Raw genomic sequence first — 23,452 nt, 5'->3', positions numbered from 1 at the left:
TGGGCGGTTTGGAGTCTTTTTGGAGCCGGACTCTAGCGGATGTTAGAGGAACTGCTGCTGCCACCACTTCCTGTTACTGGCTTCAAAATTCACCTGTGGTTTTGGACGCTTGCTATTACCACTATTACTACTGTTATTACTACTGCCATGTATTACCTACTACCCACTACTGCCTACTGCTACTGCTACTACTGTTTCAATCAAACTTTATTTGTATAGCACAATTCATATATAAAATGCAATTCAAAGTGCTTAACATAAAGTAAAAATGTGAATAAAACAAAGGGGAAATGGTATTAGCCCGAGTAGGAAAAACCAGTAGCCGAAGCAGAGAAGAGACGCATGAACTCAATTAAAAGAAAAGATACAGTAATAAACAAAATAAAAACATTTTTAAACATGTACTATTCTTACTATTACTGCTGCTGCTGCTGCTACTACTAGTACTACTAATAAACAACTTTATTTGTACTGCACTTCTTTAAAACAGCATTTACAATGTACTTTATGGAGAGACAATAAAACAAAGGCATAACAGCAGTAGACAAATAAGAAAAGAAGGCATTAAAGAAAGGAATTTAAATGAACCATAAAAATTAAAAAGGAAAATCAATAAAAATCTTACATAAGAGCAAGTCTGTAAAAGTGTGCCTTACTACTGTAACTGATTTAAAAGATATAGCACGTTCAGTGTGTACATTGCCTCTTCAATCGCTCTGTTTTTAAACTTTGGAAATGTTATCCCAATGTTTAGTGAAGCCAGCAGTGCTCCTTCAGCAAGCTAATGCCAGCTCAAATATTGTAAAATTTGACAGTATTACTAATCGTTACAGATAGATGCACACATACTCACTCATTGAATAACTTAGTTAGTCCCTCACTCACTCATTCACTTGTTTACTTCCTCGCTCAGGCACTTAACTCCTTACTTACTCACTCTCTCCCTCCTTCACTTACTTGCCAACTCAATTACTCACTCACTTACTCACATACATCATTAATGGATTAATCAATTAATCAATCAAGCCTTGAAGGAATCATCTTCATAATATTTCATCGTAATGTGATGCCATGTTTAACCCGTAAGTGTTTTCTCTCGCTCCACAGAAAAGCCTCCCCGCCCTTCGCCAGTCTCTGCTCAACAACCAGCAGGCTCCCACCCCCAGCACCTCCACCCCACCCATGGGTGCCCCCGGCGCCGTCGCCACCACCATCAGACCGCGGCTGCCCAGCAGCCCCGTCACCAGCACCGTCAGACTGAACGCGCCGCTCCCAAACCAAGCCTTGGTATGATGATCTAGATATTTTAGATTTTACGTTTTAACTAGCTATGTATGTAACTTATTAACCAGATATCTATGTTATTAATCCCTGCAGCTTTCCAAAAAAAAAGTCATATTCCTTGGGACAACGGTCAAAAATCTGCAGTTAGAAAAATAAATCTTTCGCAATATTAAAAACAAGTAAGATAGACATTTTCATGAAATGGAGACAGAACATATTCAGCTATGAACTTAAAGGATAAGGCCGGTGTTTTTTAATGCATTTCTTACCGTCAACAAATCCTATGAAAATAACAAAATCAGCAATGATTTTGTTTTGCCAACAAGTCTTGTCCATGTAGCCGGTGCCTAATGCAGCCATGTCCCAGCAGCCAAAGAACTCCATTGTATTAAAAAAACGATTAAAAACCCGTCACAGAGCCATGCTGCTGCTCTGCAACATATTTCATCTTCACGATGCACCGGGCCGGCCGACTTTTTCCTCAAACAATTTAATAAGCCGGCTGTAAACACTTTGCGATCTCAGGAAAGTAGTTCCGTAGCACCGAAAATAGTCCCCGGCGTAATAAAGAATTTGTTCCCATTTGAATTTGATTTGGTAATAACTACAACAGTCTGACTTTTCATGGTAACAGTTAGCGATTTTTAAAATGTAAACTATGTCTTTGTGAGCTGTATTTCAAGGTTTTTAGCTTACAATTGGAGCCGATGACTTCCGGGTTGACGGCTAAAAACGGTACGTGGGAAGTCAGAAAGTAACGGGAGTAGAGCAAACGCATTGTTGATTTTGTTATTTTCATAGGATTTGTTGACGGTAAGAAATGCATTAAAAAACACCGGCCTTATCCTTTAATTATGTATTTCTTTTGATGGAGCAATGATGAATCAGAGGTAAATAAACAGAAGTATTATTACATACAACTAACTAGTTGCCTCATAATAAATAAGATAATAATAATAATAACAACAACAATAATAATAATAATAATAATTTTAATTAAAAAAAAAATAGAATAGGCCTATAAGCTGTTATAAACTGCATTTGAGTAAATCAAATGTGAGAAAACAAATTCAAGTAAACTGAACAACTCCATAAACACATTTCAAAGTACATAGAAATGGAAATGTATTATTTGTATTATTTGTTTAATCTACAGATTATGGTTAAAATTGCTAAAGCTATGTCATGCTTTATGTAATCTGTTATTTTAAGAGTAATATTTTAGCCAGTCAGAACAACTGTCATAGTTAACATAGATGAAGTAAGACAAATTGCGTCATACCCCAACTACTAAACCCTCTGTCAAAGTGTAAAAGTGTTTTAAATGCAACTTCAAAAACAGACACTTTTAAACTGTATGCACCAAGGGATATTTTAGCCAGTAAAGAGAAAAACTGGACATAAAACTAAAACTAAAAATAACATTTAGATCAGCAGTAAAACTGCTTTATTCTGTAGAAATTAACTGCAGAAAGGAACTCGGGCTGGAAGCCAGCCTCTGTTTGAACTCAGGATCAGCTGTCCTTCAGGTATCGATATCAGTCAAATCCTAGTTATTATTATGATGAAGCAAAGTCTTTAGCTCTGCAACATGCACTTAATCCAGAACAGGGATGGAAACCAAGACTAAAATGACCCTCATGCTCGGTTCCTGTTGATGTAATGTCTGTAATGTCTCTCTTTTTTTTCTCCTTCTTCTTCTTATCCAGGGTGTGAGGAGACCAGGCGTCCAGACAGTCCAGACCCGTATGCCCATGGTCATCACTCAGACCATCAGACCCCAAGGTGCAGTACACCACCCATCAGACCAGCTCCAGTAGTGTTTTAAATTAATGTAGGGTTAGTTTCTTTTAACCTGATTTGGACTACTAGAGGGGAAGGGGTTGTCTACCTCAGAATAATTAAAGAAGTTTCAGTCTCAATCACTTTGCTGTGACTGTCTAAACGTTCTGGTGTTTGTTGGTACTATCCTGTGTGGCAGACCCCTCCCCTCTGGTGCTCTCAGGTTGAAACAGCCTAGAAAAGTATTTGCAAAAACTCTTTGGCCCAGATCTTGTTCTTTGTGTGTTCGCACCAAGCATGTTTGGAATGGTTTATTCCAAGCCTGGAGCGTTTATTCCTTTAGTTTGCTTCATTTGTCCAGGAGAGAACAATGCCATTCAAACTCTGGTAGGACCAAATAACAGCATCGAGACGAACATGCGAGTCTCGGTCCTCCTGTAAGAGAACTGCAGTGCGGTTTGTTAGGAGTGAGAACATATTGCTAACTAACTACAGGAAAAAACCCTAAAACACAAGGGTTTATATGTAGAAGGAGACGGATGTTGATATGTGAGAGCCAACAGTTCCTCATGCTTGGAAAGCCTGGCATAACAAACCGCAGTCTGCACTGATGCTCATATTCATATTTCTTCATGTGTTCTTAACTGGTATGAACACCAGAGAAGAAGAGACAGACAAGTCTATTATGATTAGTTATAATTACAGGGACTGGAATCAGATTTGTTTTGAATCTCCCCCACCACCAAAGTCTCTAACCTGGCAGGATGATAGGTTACCAAAACCCTGTCCAATAAACAAGCCATTTGTGAATCATGTGACTTGTTTACAAGCCTTGGATGGATTGTAACTGTGCAGTGTGAATGTAAACAAACCAAGTACAGAAATGCAACAAAACAAAGTTTTACACTCTGGTTCAAAAGAACCAAAGAAAGCAAACTGTAGGTGTGATCTCACCCTTACAGTGTATTTTACAGTTTTCTGCATTATGACTTTGGCTCCAGAAAATACCTGCAATTTGATGAAGATATCAGCTGGTGATATTGATTGTTTTTTTTTCCAGGTGCACTTGTGAGAGGACCAACGATTATAGCTGGCAAAAGTCCTGCTACCCTAGCAGCCCAAGCCAATCAGAAGAAACTGAGTGACCCAGGGGGCGGGACATTCAGGTAAAGTATAAACCCATTGGCTGAAATATATTCTGTACACTGGGTTGGTACACTGGTTCCCACAGGCATGAAATCCTGGGAAAATTGTGAAATTTGAAAACTTGTTTTCTGGAAATGTTTTGGAAAATTGTAAAATAGCATTAAACCTTTGGAAAAGTTATGACATTTTAAATAATGATACTGAAAATAATATGTACAGGACTCATTTTGAAAAACACAACAAAAATGAGCAGGAGGTAGTGCAGTTGCTCTGCAAAGTGGTTGCTGTGAGTCCAACAAAACACATTTTCAGTGTCATAGCCTTCATGAAGGGTGCTTTACATTACACCACAGTAGTGCAGTCATGAAAATTTGATATGAAGTTATGGAAAAGTTTTGGAATTTAATTGTGAAATAAGTGTGGGAACCCTGGAGTAGGCATCGCTTCATGTTACGGGGTCACCAGCCAAAAAGGTTGAGAACAGCTGCTGTTGACTTTGGCTGAGAGCCGCCAGTGACGAGCCGGGCCTGGACATGTAGTTACACAGAGCAACCATGTGAGGGCAGCATCTGCCTTCTGCATCCCAGCTTCTGTGTTACCAGGGTGACAGAAATCTCACGGGTCTGAAGTCTTTATGCTGTGGTCCAGATGGATCAGAGTCGCGGCTCTCTGGGTTGATGTCATGTGACCTGTGACCTCGTCTGCATCACCTTCCCAGTGTTTCAGAGCAGGAGAGAGAGGAGGCTGCAGGCTGTCGGCCGGTGCTTTAAGACGGTGGTTCTCAACCATCCATATTAGAGCCGTGGAGAATATTTTTATTAGACATGATTTTGTCCAGAATTCCATGACTATCTGTATTGTAGGTAGAGAGATAACAGAGAAACTATGATCAAAACTCATTCTTCTACATTCTCTAATTGTGTTAACTTCTTGCAAATTAAATAATGATGAAGTTTAACAATTCATCAATTTGCTGGGGACCCCCTGGGACCCCCTCACGGACCCCTGGTGGTCCCCGGACCCAACGTTGAGAACCACTGTTTTAAGATTCTGAAAAAGCCTCCTAAAGTTAAGGCCTTAAAAAGTATTAAAATGTCTTAAAGTTGCAGTAGGAATTGTTAATGGATTAACATTTATGTAGATCTCTTTCCTTCCAAACCAGCATCTTTAAATACAGTTATTAGAGGTTGTATTTTTTTCCACCATGCTATGACGGTTTCATTGGCCACCCATGTGTCAATTTGTAGAATAAAAAAAAAAAATAGGATAAATACAAAATTAAGAGGGAAATGTGGGGAATATGGTTTTAATGATTGGACAGTTGACACACTAGAACACCGTGTGTCTCTACTGTGATGACAGTAATAGACTCTAAAGTCTGTTCAGAAATATGTAGGAGACGTCTTGACTTAAATTGTGCAGCATACAACAGCTCGTTTCAACCAAGCAAACTGAATAGTTAAATAAAATAAAAAAACGTTTGCTGACAGTTACCATAAAGTCACAGGTAGTCATGCTTTTTTGTTTGCTATGCCAACTCTTGTGGTAAACCAGGAGGCCGGTTAGTGATCTTTCTTGTTTTTCCCTGTTTTTATTCTAATATATGTATGTTAATTGGAAGAAAACTTGTCAGACAGGACACATACATCGGTAACAGTTTAATTAAAGCCATGATAATACCCTTGGGGGCGTTCTTTACTGTGATGGTGGAGACTTTGATGCTGTCGACGGTACTCAGCCTCGTCTTGTACCTCGCCGCCGAAACCCAAAAGTCCCGGTAAAGACCGGCCTCCTGCCTCCTAAACACACTGCGCTCTCTCCTCCGCCGTCCTCAGAGATGACGACGACATCAACGACGTGGCGTCCATGGCCGGCGTCAACCTCAACGAGGAGAACGCCCGTATCCTGGCGACCAGCTCGGAGATCGTCGGCACCAAGATCCGCTCCTGTAAGGACGAAGCCTTCCTGCCCACCGGCCTGCTGCACCGCCGCATCCTGGACACCGGTACTGTGGGGGGGGGGGGTTCTGTCATAATGTGGGACTGGTATTGGTGTTGAGATGTTTAAGGGCTTTAAGGGTTTTAAGGTTTTTTTAATTTTTTTAATTCTTTATTTAGGGATAGGGCTGGGTGATATGGTTGAAATCAATATCATGATAATCATAAGGATTTTTCTCGATATCAATATATATCACGATATGGTTCATGTATGGAAAATCACGTTAAATAATAAAATTAATGTTCATCTCATTGAACCGAATGGTAATGTTAGGTGTGATGTCAAACAAAACAGAAATATTCAAATAATATTCCTACCATACCTCATTTTATGAGAGTTTTTAAGTAAATTTGCTTGTCATCATCAATTTAGACAGCAGAAATGTGTGTCACGATATCAAAATATCTTCATATCATCACGATATGATTCCACTGAAAGACGATAAACGATAATATTGAATTATCGCCCAGACCTATTTAGGGATAACAGGGATTTAAATTACAAGAGACATACATCAATACAGTAGAGATATGGATAAGCAGAGGTTTTACACAGTTGAATTGTATCATTATACACATGTACAATTTTCCTCTTTCCTTTCCGAAATCCTTCTAAATTTTCTTATTTAATACAACAATTGTATGTTTATAGAACTTTTTATACAGGTTGAGAAAGGTAGATGTGTCTATATAGAGTTGGGAGAGGCTTCAACAAATTAAATATGGGGAGAGACAACAGAGGGAGGTAGGAGACCAGAAAAAACAATGATGAGTTTTGTTAATAAAAATAAAACAACAAAAATAGATTATTCATTTGTCACTTCCACAAAATCTGTCCGTAAGAGACCCATTTCAACCTGAATTTAATAAATGTATTTTTTTGTAGACTGAGTGAAAAAGTAATTTTTTCCATTAGATATATTTAATTTACCAAGTCTATCCACTCCTGTATTGTGGGGGGGGTCAGGAAGCAACCAACATCTGGTAAGAGCTTTTTTACAAGCAGATATCAAAACGCCAAATAAATACTCATCGGACCGTCTATACTCAAAATCAATCTTTCCTAAAGGGTTTTAAGGGGTTCAAGGGTCAGAAGGTGACGTACTGACTGGGTGCAGGTTGTGCTCGTTTTAAACTGGACCCTCCCTGTTGCGGGCTGCTGACCCTTCTGCTCTGAATAAGCAGCAAAAATCAGCCACCAACCCAAGCAGAAACCCTCAATGTGACCAGTAAGCAGTCCGCAAAGTCCAAATGTATCAAAAGAAACGTTCACAACCCATCTATCTTTACAATTCCTCATCTCCCATAAGAATGCAATACAGACATTCACAATTGATGTTGCCGTTTTATTGGGATGCACAACATGTAAATGAGACATGGATTCTCAAAATGGGTAAATTTGTATTCTATCTATATTAGATAAACTATGGTAGTCTAAATTAAACTACATTCAGCGGTAGTGATCTTCCTCTTCTCACTCCGTCTGTCGTGTTTAGGAGTGGGTCGGCTCTGTTGCGGCCGCTGGCTCTTTGTGCACTCGACTGCGGCAGTCCACTCGACCCACCGGTACCGTGTCACGTGACCGGGACGGCGCCGGGTCCCCTCAAACGTTTGTGCCCACTGTCGGTGAAAGAACCCAATGAGTTCTGGGGTTTGGGTTTAAAATTAGTCCAAGGACAGAAGCGGAACGCTAGAGGTTGAAGGGAAAAACACCCTGTCAACACACTGTTATAAACAGCTGTTGGTGGTGCACTTTGCATTTCTAGGTTACATTTAGTAGTTTGGTGTATTTTTCTTCTTGGTGGATAACTGGTCAATCATAGACAAGATATTTCCCGCAGCTATAATGGAGTTTGATGGTAGAAAATGTTTCAGGATCTAGAACATCAGCGGTAAACGTCAGGTTTTGGTGTCAGTCCCTCAGAACCAAAGAGAGAGGGCTTCTTTCTAGAGCCGCACAGTTACACAGTTATTATAATTACACATATGTAACAGCGTAGGAGTATATAAGAGTGGATTTTTCCTTTAAGCAAAGTACTTAATCCCCAGTTACTCTAGTCTAGAAGCTGCAGTAGAAGTCTGTGTCTGTACTGAGCTCCTCCCAGGTGGGAATGTGTGAAACTGTCTGAATGTGAAGCAGAGTGTTGCTGAAAAGGAGCCGCAAACCTTCCCCTGATCAATAAAAGTTAAACACAGTCATTTATTGATAGCTTATGAGCTTGGAATTATAATGTTTTATCTACGTTTTTATCAAATTTGAGTTATCCACATATTCATGATCTTTTACTGTTACTTTATGCTAAGAACCTTTACATAAGAGTTTTACCAGACGGTCCGACAAGTCTGTGAGTTGGCCGTGATATTGCCACATCATGCTGAACTCTGAACAAAATCTCCCAAAGTCACCAAACCCACTCAAGAAGTTAAGGTATAGACAAAGTATGGAATATTGAAATGGTAAATATTTTTATATGCCAAATCTTTAAGAAATATGGTCTGAACGAGGAAACTTAGGGGAACCTTTGAAACTTGAACTTAAATCTATTATCTTTTATCGTCTTTCTATTTCTTTTTACGTCTTTTATCTTTCATCTTAACTCTATCTTAATTTTATCTTACTTTTATTCTATTATTTTATTTATTTTGGTTTTCATCCTACGATTATACCACTATTTACTTGAATGTTTGCTCTTTTCCACCTCTGTCCTCCTATGAATTTAATCCTTGTTTATTATTGTTTTCTTGCCCTTTAAATTCATAATTTGAGTATTCTGCTTTTTTGCATTTTGTCTGTCAAAGCACTTTGTAAACTCTGTTTTTAAAGGTGCTATATAAATAAAGTTATTGTTGTTATTATTATTATTATTATTATTATTATTATTACTCCAAGACTACTGGCACAGTGCAGACAGACGAGCTTCTAACTTTCTCTTTGGTTTCCCTTCCCTTCCTCAGCTAAGAAGCTGGGAGTGACCGAGGTGCCGGTGGAGGTGGTGAACTACATCTCCCACGCCACCCAGACCAGACTACGCTCCCTGCTGGAGAAGGTTTCAGCCGTCGCTCAGCACCGTGCCGACGGGGGAAAGGCAAGGCCGAACCACATGAATCCAGATAAAAATAAAGGACATAAATACAGATAAAAAATTAAGTCAGAACGAGCATGTTGCATATTTTAAGATTTGGGTCCGGAGCTGCTGTGTGAGTGCACGAGCAACAGATCAGCAGCAACTAATGTAAAGCAACTTTCTTACAGAGTTTATATCGGTCCGTGTTCAATCACAATTCGTTTCTTTCATTCCAAATCTCTATATATTGATTTTGGAAAGATTTCATCAATCAATATTTCAAAACTGCAGATGATTCTGTCCTCAAAACCAAAACTATTTTATTAGCAAAGGTCTTCAGAGCTGTCATACCTTTAACAGTAATCCATAGTGTACTGTACTTTTTCTGCCAGCATTCATTTTATTAAAGTAGGTGTCATATTTTTCAACTAGTGGATTATTAGATTTGAAACTCCTCATGTAGTCCTCAGATAGTGTTTAAACCTGTCTGAGGACCACATGTTGCCCAGTCTGTTTTTATTCTTCCAAGTCACGTTTTAAAATTATAAAATCAGAGGAATTTAAAACCCAGATAGTGAGGAGAGCAGTGGAAGGAGAACATTGCGTTTATAACCCTCTCTCTCTCTCTCTCTCTCTCTCTCTCTCTCTCTCTCTCTCTCTCTCTCTCTCTCTCTCTCTCTCTCTCTCTCTCTCTCTCTCGCTCTCGCTCTCGCTCTCGCTCTCGCTCTCTCTCGCTCTCTCTCTCTCTCTCTCTTTAAGCCTTTCCTCTATCCCTCTTTCCCTCTGCCACTATCTCTTTACCTTTTCTCTCTACCTCTTTTTATATTCCTCCATCTTTCCCTTTATTGCTCCTTTTTCCTTCTCTCCTCTCTCCTTCGACTTACATTTATCCTTTTACCTCTTTAACTTTACTTTCTACGTCTCTCTCTCTCTGTTTCCCTCCAATTTTCCTCTTTCTCTTCCTATTTCTCTTCTTCCCTACCTGCCTCTCCCTCTCTTGCCTTTTCCTTTTTACCTCTCCCTCTACTCTTATCCCTCCATCTTTCTTCCTCCTTCTCCCTCTAACCTTCTTTCTACATCTCCTCTTCTCTCATCACCCCCTCTCTCTCTCTCTCTCTCCCTCCACCTCTCTCTCCCTCCTTCCATCCCTCCATCAGGACGAGGAGGTGTATGAACAGTCTTCAGATGTTCGCTCTCAGCTGCGTTTCTTTGAGCAGCTGGAGAGGATGGAGAAGCAGAGGAAGGACGAGCAAGAGAGAGAGATGCTGCTGAAGGCTGCCAAGGTACACACACACACACACACACACACACACACACACACACACACACACACACACACAAATACAGTGTATATTGTACACAAGTATACAAACACACCTATATACATGCATAGGTCACCTGTCAAAAAGAAAAAGCGGCTTTCTGCAATATTAAAAACTGAGATGTAATGGAGACGGAACATATTCAGCTATCAACTTAAATTATGTATTGCTTTTAGTGGGTCAATGAATCCATACACAGAAATAAATAACTTTTACATAGAGCTAACTTGTTGCCTAATAAATAAAATAATAACAATGATGTAATGATCAAGTACAATAGGGATGTATCTTTTCAAAACTGAAAAAATAGAATAGGCCTAGGTAAGTTGTGATGAAAGTGTAAATCATGTTGAACTGCATTTGAAAAAAATAAATAAGTAAATTAAACAATTCCATAGACACATTGTGCATAGGATAAGTCACAAATATGGAAATGGTATTTCTTTAACCTGTTGATTCTGGTTAAAACTGCTAAAGCCATTACCTATAAAACCTATAAATGAAAGATAATATTTTAACCAATCAAAGCTATTATCATAGTTTAAGTTTTAGTAGTTTTAGTTAAGTTAAATGACATCACACCCAAACTGCTTAACCCTCAGTCAGATGTGTTTTAATGCAACTCTAACAAGAACCACTTCTAAACTGTACGCACCAAAGGATATTTTAGCCAATAAAGAGGAAAAACTGGACCAGAAACAGTGAAATAACATTTAGATCAGCTGTAAAAAAAAAACAAAAAAAAAACAAAAAAACCTCTGTGCTTTTCACCCTCATCTGTGAGGGTGAAAAGCATTGTGGGATCTCGGACAGGGAGGAAGTCGGTCAGCCGTCCTGCAGTGACATCATGAGGCGGCAGCAAACAACTGCAGAACATGTGTGATGGTTTCCTGCATAACTCCGTAGTTTTATTATTTTTCTGCAGCACAGCTCAGAAAACCAGGGGGACTAATGCAAAGCTGCACATATACATTTATACACACACATATGCAGCCATAAACATAGATCCATACACACTCATGCATACTCATACAGACGTGGATATGTTCATACATACACACTGTTTCATTTTCTGTATCAGGGCTGTTTGAAATTAATTTTATTTCCTTGTTATTTAAGCATTTTGTTTTCTGTGTGCCATTCTCCTCCTTTATTATTTTCGATGTGTTTCTGTCGCCCAGTTCACCTCTGTCTCTGTTCATCTTGTTTTTTGTCTGATTTCCTTGCGAGGTGAGATATTTTTAGAAGCCCGTTTTGTTTTTGATTTTGTCTCACCCACACAGTTTCATTTCTTTTTTTTTCTTTTTTTTTACATTTCTTGTCTTTATCTTTTTGACGGCGGTGCAAATGAACTAAACCTAAAACAAACACACCCACACAGTTATTATCCAGTTTAGAAACTTTGTTACATGCCATTTAAAGGTGTCCTCTGTTCCTGTGTGTGTGTGTGTGTGTGTGTGTGTGTGTCTCTGTCCCATGGGGGGAAGAGACACAGGAAAGCAGAGATAATTACAGAAGTGACCTTCTAAAGACATCATTAGAGACAGACACACACACGCATACACACAAAGAGCTAATTACCTTGATGTGCAACAGAGATGTCATTGAGGAGGTGATTATATCTGCTTGTATTGAAGAGTATTCCCTGGCCGTATTAAAACTCAATACATTAAAAAATGTATTGAGTCACTTAGATTCACACTATTCCCCCTCAGCAGCTGCATGGAGCTGCTCAATACCATCACATTAATGTGCTGAATTATCATTCATTTTAACGTCTTTTTTTTTTTTTTTTTTCAATTAGTGGGTTTCATTTTGAAGTGAAACTCTTCAAATATAAAATATATTCTCTTTATGAGGAAGTGGTTGCTTTGTTTTTGTTTTCTTCTTTATTCTGTGTACAGTCACTTGTTATAATGAGCTTTCCTCCAGCTGTAGCCAGGCTGAGGATCTCTACTGTCTTTCAGCTTCACTTTAAATCTTAAATGATCTAACACAGTGGTTCAACCTGTGGTCTGGACCCCCTGGTGGGGTCATGTAATGATTTATAAAATCTGAGAATGTTTTCAATAATGAATATTTTCAGCTTCTAGGCTTCTTCCAATAATTGATCAAGTAATGTAGCGTGGAAAGGGAAAATAAAATACATTGTTGGGGGTCATAGTTCACCTTTCTTACATGTTTCCACCGACAACATGAGGTGCATCACTTTGTTTTAGGGGCTATGAGATGAAAAGGTGGAAAATCACTAATCCAACTGATCTGTCTGCTCCTTATTTCCAGAGTCGCGCCAGGCAAGAGGATCCTGAACAGGCCCGACTGAAGCAGAAGGCAAAAGAGGTAAGACATTTTCTACATTTTCTATATTAATGTAATATTCATATGTAGTCATTAGAGCAGGAAACTTAGGAAAAATCCCCCTCAGATCCTCTTCCACTGGTATATATCATCTATCAGTGATGTTCAATACATTCCAGGAGTTATTTTGTTAATTTTATTTTTTTGTTGTATCCGCTTTCCCTCAACCTGCCTCGTCTACTTCTACTTCAGTTAGTGATTTCCTACATTTCCCAGAATGCCTTTTGACACCCACCAGAGAACGGGCGTGAACTTGCTCCATTCAGCTGTGGGTTTTACATGTAGGAGGAGGAGGAGGAGAGAGTGATAGAGATAGTAAGAGCAAGACAGTGAAGAGTTTTTCCAGTCGAGAAAAAGTGAGTGTGTGGTCTGTGCTGAGCTGGACCGAGATGGCGGCAGCAGGAGCTACGAGAGATGGAGTTTATGCTTCTTCTGCTTCAAGACGTGGAGATCATGAGGTTTTTAGATGGTGACAACAAGTTTGTGTCTGTTGGAAAGCACTGAAGGCTGCAGACTAACCGAGCTAAAAAGCTGTGGCAGAGCAGAATCATGACTAATTGTTTTCGTAAAATTTGGTAGTAGCGGGACAGGAAACAAGTTATTGTTTTTTTAGCAGTTAAACATCAGATATCCACAGTTCTCTCTGGATAATAGAAATAAGTACTTCACTCATGTAAACAGGATTGTTATGGGTTTACATAGTTGTCAAATTATCAGTGTAAACAATCATGTAAACAACGTATTTGGACTATTGCCTTACTCGCAGTATTGGCAATAGTCACATTATTGTGTGCATATAAACTTAGCCTCAAACCCCCCTCCACACCTGTCACTCCCAATTTCATACTGGCTGATAAGCAGTGCCGTGCCGCCTCCATCAGAAACACACACACACACACACACACACACACACACACACACACACACACACACACACCCCTCCACCCTGTTTGGAGTCATTATTCTCATATTGGACTCCTCCCTGTAGAGTGGAGCCCCGGGGCGACAGCCAGGGAGCGTCTCGCTGCGGCGGCCACAGGCGGGCCCCGAGGGCTCCAGAGGTCGAGGGTCATTACCCATAAGTCTCTCTGCTCAGGCCTAAGGGGAGGAGGAATGAGAGCCAAGTGGAGACATGTCAGTGCAGTCTGGTCACAAACCAGTTACTGCAGAGCAGATGCTGTGTTTTAGGAGCTTCAGTTTCTGTTGAAGTTCTGTATTGTAATGCTGAAGATTTAAAAACTGAAAAAGAAATGAGGATAAGGAAGGAAATAATTCTAAATATTTGGATAGGAGTGGGCTGTTGCAAACTATTCTGGGCCTAAACCGTTTCTTGCAGGATTTAGTTAGGAATAGGAACACAAAAAAGCAGAAAAATGGTAATCTCCCATTGGAAATTAATGGGAGTTGGGTGTTCAAAAAAACCCTTAAAATCTTGAAAAATCACCTCTGTAGTTGTTGCGTTCACATGCTACTGTCAGTACATCCTGAAGTAATTTTTTTTAATCAGTCTGTGGACGGACAGAGTGCACTGCAGCCTCATCTATAATTCTGTGAGAAGGTTTAGTTTAGTTACTACAAGCGCAAACTTTGACAGATAACTCCCAAACAATGGCTGGTTAACTGCCAAAGAGGCTGGAAGAGCAGACAAACCTGCCAGCCACAGTTATGCAGAATTTAGCAGCTTTTGGCCGCCGGCTGCATGTAATTTCCAACCTTGTGCTACAATCTAATGTATAATTCCTTGAGATGGTTCAGTCTAGTTTTTGGCTCCATCAGAGTAGTTTTTTAGGGCTGCACGGTGGACCGGCCGGGTCAGCTAGATGCAACCTGCTTCTGCCTGGACCAGATTCATCAGACGGAGACAGCAGCCTGAGGCGGCACTGCTGCAGAGTTTAGGGGAGGGAGGAGGTGACCGCTCTGTCTGCTGATTATGGTTTAGGTTTGTGGTAGTATTGCTAATCAACATATTTCATTATTATAACCCCCCACCTCTAGACCAGGTTCTTGTAAAACACACGTATGAATGTTTCTGGGATTTTGTTTAGAACTAGAAAAAGGTCCATTTCCTGGAGAACGTGTGTGGGCTCAAAGCAGAGAGCAGCTGCAGCCTGAAAGATGACCTGAAGTTGAGCTCATTACAACGAGTTGAGCTGAGAGTCAAATGTATGAAAAAGGAAAAAGTGAAAAAGTCTCAAAGTTTGATACAGTTGGAACGGAGTCTGTAGCTGACAGTAGAGGCAGAGCAGAGATTGTTATTTTTGATAAATAGCTTTCTTTTGTTCGGAGTGAAAATACGTTTTTGGACTGGAATCACATATTTTTTGGTTTGTGTTGAACATCTCTGTGTGTTTCACAAAGGAATAAATGCCAGCCCCATACTTGTGTATTAGGGCTGAACAATTAATCGAATATGATAATACCATTTTAAATTAAATATTGTGGTGCTGCAGAGATGTCCTGGCCTACAATTCATATTCTACAGACTTAAGAAAACATCTTTGTTTGGTACAGATCCCTGCAAAAAAATCACATCATAATCATTTTAATACGTTTTTCAATGAAAATGAGAATAATGATGTAAAAATTATCATTCCCTCTAATATTGCAAATCATATCGCAATTGCAATATCAGTCAAAATAATCGCAATTACATATTTTTTCAAAATCGTTCAGCCCTAATGTGTATATATACACTGAATGTGCAACATATTAGGGACACTCACTCTTTTCATGAAGTGCACTGATGAGGTGAATCCAGGTAAAAGCCATTATCCCTTATTGATTTCTCTTATTATAAATCTATACCGATCACAAAGGCAGAGGTGTAGATAAACAGAAGCAGACGAGTTAGAGAAGGATTTTTAATCTTTCAGACAGTTGAGATTGTGCAAAATGGGTTGCGACCCAAATTCAGGAAGAAGTCCCTAATATTTTGTCCATATTACTTCATTACTGATAATATTACTAGTCTGATATATCTGTAAAGTCCTGCTGCCCACTGTAGAGAAGCCTGCTGTCGCCCATAGATCGCCTCCAGACACACACACACACACACACACACCCTAACTGTCTTCAGGCAGGTGACCTCAGCTCCCTCTTGGCCACCAGGGTCGGATCAGAGGTCACTGTACGATGTCACCAGCCTATGAACCACAGCTGTGTGTGTGTGTGTGTGTGTCTTTGTACGTGTCCCTGTATGTCTATGTGTCTCTGTGTTTGCATCTGTTCATGTGAGTGTGTCTGGTTGTGTGTGTGTGTGTGTGTGTGTGTGTGTGTACACGCCATGTGCATCACTTCCCTTCCAATTAGTATTACAGTGTCTTAATAAGAATGTAAATGTTGCCTTGAATTACGTCTTCTGTCCGTTCAGCTCCTCGTCATCCTCCCACCCCCCCAAACACACACACACACCCCTACACACACACCCGCACACACACACAGACACACACGCACACCCCCAGTCAAGGCCATCAGTATGCAGCAGTAGCATGCTATAGCAGAGCCGTTTATATGCTGATCTGCAGCTCAGTAGATCAGATGTTGGTGTAAGGAGGATAAAGTGTTTTGATGCTGATGGTTTTGGGACATCAACGCTTCCTGTTGAGTCTTCTTCTGCAGCTTTAATTCAACCAAACCCCTGTGGAGGAGGAGCTCACTTAATAACCCCAGTGTCATGTCTGCCATGTGTTTTTGAAGGACCAAACCAGTACTGATATTTTTGACTGAGCCATTTTGTGTCAGGAACAGTGGATAGAAGAAGAAGCCCTTTATGTTTTTGTTTTGAGGACATGCTAGTAAAATCTTGATCAGATATTTTATATTTGAGAGCTAATCTCCTCAGGAATTGCTGATGCTTTGGAGCTATTTGTATGAACATACTTTTGGGGGAAAATCTTATATTCTTTAGGCTATGGAAATGAGCAATAACTTTTTAAAATCAACCAAACAAATTGCATCTATACTTTAACCTGTGTAGTATTAGATAAAATAGTTTGTATAAGCTGCTGTTTAGTTGTTTTTTTTTCCATTTAGCTGCAGTAGGGCTGCAACTAACGATTATTATCGATTAATCTATCGATTATTTTTTAAATCAATTTCTTAATAAAAAAAAATAAAAAACCAAAGTATACATTTTATAATAATATGAAATGGAGAAAAGTAAACAAATCGTAGTATTTCAGAAGCTGTAACCAGCAAATATTTGGTATTTTTACTTAAACGATAAAACGATTGAATATCAAAATTCTAATCTATTAATTTTCTGTCAATCGACTAATTGCTTAAGCAGCTAATCGTTTCAGCACTAGTTACAATCCACAGTTATCATCCATGCATGAGAAGATGAGATGGTTTATTCAAGGTTGACGGTTTCATCTGTGGATAGTGTCAGTAGTTTAAATTCAATGATCTGTTTTCAGAGAACGTTCATGTTCACCTGCAGCTTGTGAACAGGCAGTAAGTCCAGAAAGATAAGACCGTTGTATTCAGCTCAGATGATTTTGAAAAGGAAACCTGTCCCGTCCCACTGCAGGTACGTCACACACGGTTTTTGTCTCTTCTCCCCCCCCACAGATGCAGCAGCAGGAGCAGGCTCAGATCCGGCAGCGGGACGCCAACCTCACGGCCCTCGCCGCCATCGGGCCTCGCAAGAAGCGCAAGCTGGACTCGCCGGGCTCCTCCTCGGCCGGCACAGAGGTACGAGGCCAGAAAAACCACCAGACTACCAATGACTAATTATCAGATCAGGAAACCACATTTTTCATCCAGCACCCACCAGAGGCCGGTGTGTCCCAGAATAGCGGGGTGTCGCAGGATGTGTGGAGAGCGGTACCAGGGTTTTTCCTGCCTTAAAATGGGTCTCTGGTGTCTCTGTAGTGAGGGCCAGATGTAGGTTAGTGGCATCAGCTATACCAAGTTTGATCAAGGTAAATCTAAGACTTTTAAAGACCTTTTTGATGCCAGTTAGAATGAAATGCATGACCAATGCAAGAGAAAATGAACAAAAAACAAAAAAAAAACACTTTTGCCTTATCAGAGAATGGGTCTTCATGATCTTTTATCACTAGAAAAACAGCAGAAAAAAACACAGAGAAGCCACTACATCTGTAAGACCTCTAAAACTGAACTGAAGACTTGCATGCTGTATTCAACAGTATTTCAGAACTTTTGAGGCCTTGAATTTAATCGCGACTAGGGATGCACATTTTCAAAAAAAATCTTGATCGATTTGTACTGTTAGTTAATGATCAAATATCGATGTTTGTTAGGCACCGCTGCGTTAGTGCTGTCAGCCTGGGAATCCTACCTGCTGGGCTTCCCAGCAGTCCAGTGGATTTGTATCAAGTGTTGGAGGCGTTTCTTGCAAGTAGCTCAGTTGCCCAATGGGAAACCAAAAAAGGCGAGTAGAGTCGAGTCGAGCCGGTACCATGCGGTGGAAAAGCGGCATTTGGTTTAATGGTCATTTGCACAGCTGGACAATAAATTGATCATCAATTTTTGTTGGACATCCCTAATCGCGACATTCTAAGATCAAATCAAATCAAGACATTATAAGGCCTTTTCAGGACCTGCGTTTGTTGGCAAATGCTCTGGAAGTCAACACATTAACATTTTTTCTGTGGTCCATTTGGTTGCTAGTCACATTTGAGAAATAAAGTCAGAAAAGTCGCTAAAGTTGGCATTAGTTGTTTTCAGCCAAGCAGCACAGTGGGAGTTTCCGCCTACACAACCAATCAGCTGTCTGCTGCTGTTTCTGCTTAGGGATTTACCGCCCTGTGTTATTAACAGCTGTCTGCTGGCTGCATGGCTACGTTTCACCAAAAGTCAAGTGGCACCTTTTCCTCCACCTTTTCAGTTGCTTTCACTTTTCATGCTAAAGGAAAAGGCCTTGGCGGTCATAAACTTATCTTGATGTAGGTAAAACCCTCGTTACGAGGGACACGCCGCCATGTTGGAGGAGTGACAAGGAAAAAGAGAGATTAAGACTGTATCACCTCTTTCTCCCTGGTTTTTATTCTTTTTACAGTGTATTATTTGAACGCCCTAGTTGTATGTTTGTCTTGGAAAGAAAAAGAAGCTACACCTGTCTGCTGCTTTGGCAATTGTAATTCTGATAAACAGTCGTTTAAGTCATTGACAGAGAAACATTAATTAAACTGTTTGCAATACAGCAATTAAGTGCTTAAAAAAAATTCCCCTTTTACTGACAGCCACTGTGTATTTCCTGCCACAGTGTCTGTCAGAATAGAGGAACGTCTGGTGTTAAATTCTCATTGGCGGTTCTAAAGTTCATCTGCCGTCTCTCCTGGACACTGATGTCCGTTTCATCAGCAAAGCAGAGCAACGGCTTCCTGAGTAATGATGACTGCAGAGGAAGACAGACCCTCTTGACCTTTTCCATCAACACACACACACACACACACACACACACACACACACCCCTTCATACAAGGAGTGAACGTGACCAAAGTTGAGTGAAGGGGGTCAGTGCCTGCCTGGAGGCTTGTTGTGGGTGTGACTGCCCCCCCCCAACCCTCTCTCTCTCTCTCTCTGCCTTTCTCTCTGTCTCTCTCTCTCTTTCTCTCTCTCGCCCCCCCCACCCCCTCAAGGGCAGCCATAGATTTCAGCTCTGCAGAAATGAGCCTGAGGCTGAGGGGGGGTTCATGGCCCTGAAGCTGACTGCAGTGCAGTATGGGTGCCTGCCTCGCGCTTGCCCCACCCTCACCCCTCATGCTCAGTCTCTCTCTCTCTCTCTCTCACTCTCACTCTCTCTCTCTCTCTCTCTCGCTCTCTCTCTCTCTCTCTCTCTCTCTCTCTTTCTCTCCACACATCCCGCCTGAGGCTCGCCCCCCAGCAGTCCCAGACAAAGGCAGAAGCCTCGGTGCAGAGAGAGAGCGCTCAGGATTAAGGGGGGAGGGAGGGGGAAACCCTGGAGGGAAAGCCAACATTTTGGGGGTGGCTTAGGCCGCTGATGGGGCAATGAACTTTGGGATATGTGAGCTATTTGCTGGCCTGGTAGTTAGTAATCTAGCCATGGGATATTTAGCTGGATTAGTCAGGTTTTTTTGTTACTATGTAAGTTTGCAAGTTATGCAAGTTAATGCAGCGTTTGTAAGCAGCCTGGCGCTGTCGGCCCAGCCTGGGCTTGTCACAGCTTCAGTAAATATGGGTTGGCCAGTTTGCAAGGCGGCTCAGACTCCTGTTGACCTCAGGTGAAAAGGTACGGCCCATTATTTGTTGTTTTTTAGCGAGAATAACAAAGCTCTCCTGCGTTGCTAGTGTGTATTCATAACAGCCCACTGCCCTGGGGGTTTGTGGGGGGGGTTGGTTGACATGCCTATCTGAAGCCTGATCAGGCCTGCAGTCGGGAGCTAAAGGCCCTACTGGAGCAGCTCCGGGGCAGATTAGATACAAAAGGCAGCCATGGAGGCTGAAAGAACAGAAAATCATTTGTGTGGAGTGGGAGTTTCCAGAGGAGACCGTGTGAAGCCAGTGGACAGGAGAGGTTTCTGCGCTCCTGCAGAGCCCAGGTCCCGTGCCTCCTGATGTGCGATTAGAGGGAGGGAGGAGGGGGGGGGGGGGGGGGGGATTATAGTGAAATATCTTAACGCGATGTGTGACGTCTGGGCTGTGTGGTGCCAGTATAGAGGGCGCACCCTTGGGCGTGTGTGCACCCACATATATGGTGCGTGCAGACATATGGTGTATGTGTGTGTGTTGCGGAGGAGGTTAGCATGCCTGCAGGCTGTGCAGCTTCATAATGCTCTGATTGTGTTCCTGTATGGACCTGGAGCTTCATTCCTATCCTCTGGTGTCAGCTCTGCCTCCAGGCTCTGCTCCCATACAAATGGTAGCCTAGTTATCTATACAATAGGTTGAACCGCTGGCTCACAGACAGCAGCAGCACCAGAGGAAGAAGCCTAACCCTCTTTCAGCAACACTCATGCTGGCTCCCAAACTTTCTTTTGCCCCTTGGTAGAAGTAGCAGCCTTGGAGAGGGAGCCTGAGAAACAGTTACCACATCTCATTACTACAATAGCAAGTAATGAGTAGACCAAACCCATTTTCAGCTGTTTAGTTTAAGCACACTGTCATTCAAAGGTTTTCAAGCATTTAAGCATAAGCCTTTAGATCAAAATGGCTTCAAGATAATGAAAAACATAGTTTCATTCAATCAGGTGTGTCCAAACTTGAGAGACTGGAAGTGTATATTTGCATTGTGTTGAGACATAGACGCAAAGAAAAACACTGAAAGACGAGATGCAGTTTACCAATCATGAAAAGATCTCTCCTCAGAAACTGGGTCACTGTGCTCTTCAAGAAGCACCTCAGGTCTCATCCCCTGCTCCACAGCTCCCTCCGCTCGCTCCGTTCTCTTGCACTGAAGTTCAAAAAGCTCTTCTGCCTCTCTGCTCGGCTCTCGTTTCTCATATTTCTTTGCCTAATATTTATTTTTTTGTTGCACATCATCATTCCAGGGTCACGGGAATATTTTAAGTCTATTGTAAAGGCGCTTGCACTCCTTACTACTGAGTGCTTGTGATGTTGGTAGTCTAGGAATTTAATGAAGGAACTGAGCACAGCTAAATGAAGGTTAAATGTAAATCAAATGTAAATATAATTCTCACTTTGGTTTTCAAACTTTCTTTTGTTGGCTCTGCCCTCTGGCTCTGCTCATGTAGGAATAGTAGATAAAAGTTTATCTGTACAATAGTCTGACTCACAAACAGCAGTCTTCCGGCTCCATGTGGGAAAGGCAGAAGCCTATTTCACAGGCCGTTTTTCTAACTATGCTGTAGTTGGCTGCAAACTTCAGGTAAGCTCAGCCGGTCCCAGCCGTCAGACGCACCGCCCCCCCTCCCTCCCCCCCCCAGCCAGAAAACCAACGGTGCTTTATTTCCCTATGTTCACCCCAGGGTTAATTCAGGAAACTGCTTATTCACACACATATTCACACACAAATGTTCATTTCTGCCCGGCGATGTTCTTTCAAATGCTTCGCCCCATTGAGCGCGCCCCGGGCCATTTCAGCAGCATGGGAAGCAATGCTTCGAGTCATTGCTGCTGTGAATTGAATTACTGTTTGGATAATATACAGTGTTGGGAAAGAGGGCTTGTTGGAGCAACATCGTGCAGACTGGAGAGGAATTGCGTATGGCTAGTAGCTGTAGGGGCAGGGTGTTGTCTGGCCTCAGGCTGCAAACACACCTTTGATATAAAAGGTGTGGTGATCCTCCTGCAGGTCTGGGCTGAATGAGTGATTAACTAGTGTGGGAGATCTACATTAATGCTAGTATTGGTGATTCAGATGCCTCTGGAAAATACTACCAGTACTACTACTAATGTAGTTAAACCAGGGAGTCTGCAGGTCCTGAAAGTCTTAAAATGTGTCCAAATATATTATCTAAACTTAAGGCCTTAAAAGGTATTGATTGCAGTTAAATGTAACATTTTACACCCTAAATTCAGTCTCATAAGTTTTTCTGGTGAGAAATCAGACTAGTCACACAGACGGATGTTATTTCTTTCACACTTATTTTAGTTGTGAAATTGGGCTTGTAAGATTTTTAAAAGTTTTAAATTTAACTCAATGATTCACGGTTTGCAATGAAATTACCCAAGTACCACAATATCAATTTTGATGATACTTGTGATAACAAAGAATCTGAATTGATGAGGCATTGAAAGCTTCCGAAGTATTGAAATGTACAGCATACAGAGGACAGCAGCTTGTATTGGCAGTAGGGAGGGGAGGATATAAGATTTTATCTTTTATCGTGATAAAAACACTCAAGATAATTTTATCTTGGTGAATTTCCATTATCGAGATAATCGTGAATATCCTCACATGAGCGTGAATATCCTCACGAGTGACTTGAAAAAGCTGTCTAGCTCACTAACATACAGTCCTATACAGTCACATAACTAATTGAAGCATGTGAATGCTTGGATATCAGGTTGATAGGTAGAGTCTTTTTATTGATGGATTTTTTTCTCTCATTGTGATTACCTGCTGGGTGTTGGCGAGAGTCTGAATCTGTCCTTGTTTGTTTTTCACTAAAAAGGATGTTCACAAAAAAAAGATGTGTCCTATGATGCAATAAAAATATTTGTTTCTTAACAAAATGTAAGGTAAAGTGATTCCAGTATGTTTTAGTGCCATTTTAAGAGTTTCAAGCATATTTTGATGATTATTGAGATAATATCGCGAATTGTTTTGGCCAGGATAATCGTGACATGAAGTCCCATGCTTAATTGGCAGCAATTATAATGAGAGAAGATGCATCTCAGTATCCACATTTTACTGAAATGACAAGACAAGCTTGCAAAACAACCTTTTTATTGTTACCGTTTTCAGTGTTTGTTGGTGTGTGTTGTGATCCCTGGTCTGGTTTAGTGTGCTACAGTAAAACTGAGGTGTCAAGACTCTATTCCCGGTTGATTGATGACTTCTTGCTCTTTCTTGTCCTGAATGTATATCCAGGATGTGTGTGTGCCT

General features: G+C 41.0%; 1 protein-coding gene across 1 annotated transcript in view; it reads left to right on the top strand.

The window, feature by feature from the left end:
• LOC139651596 (transcription initiation factor TFIID subunit 4-like) overlaps window positions 1-23,452 on the top strand; it is a 32,003-nt gene that overhangs the window by 6,473 nt on the left and 2,078 nt on the right. Inside the window, exons 7-14 of the mRNA XM_071528569.1 lie at window positions 1,108-1,287; window positions 2,994-3,069; window positions 4,127-4,232; window positions 6,048-6,217; window positions 9,165-9,295; window positions 10,432-10,557; window positions 12,880-12,936; window positions 17,527-17,649. Coding sequence (XP_071384670.1) covers window positions 1,108-1,287; window positions 2,994-3,069; window positions 4,127-4,232; window positions 6,048-6,217; window positions 9,165-9,295; window positions 10,432-10,557; window positions 12,880-12,936; window positions 17,527-17,649 — 969 coding nt within the window. The remainder of the gene's footprint in view (window positions 1-1,107; window positions 1,288-2,993; window positions 3,070-4,126; window positions 4,233-6,047; window positions 6,218-9,164; window positions 9,296-10,431; window positions 10,558-12,879; window positions 12,937-17,526; window positions 17,650-23,452) is intronic.

This window comes from Centroberyx affinis, unplaced genomic scaffold (genome assembly GCF_046629955.1).
Source record: "Centroberyx affinis isolate AG114_WGS23_722 - 3 ecotype Tasmania unplaced genomic scaffold, CSIRO-AGI_Caff_v1 ptg001690l_1, whole genome shotgun sequence".
NCBI lineage: Eukaryota > Metazoa > Chordata > Actinopteri > Beryciformes > Berycidae > Centroberyx > Centroberyx affinis.
This window is presented reverse-complemented; position numbering and strand designations above follow the sequence as displayed.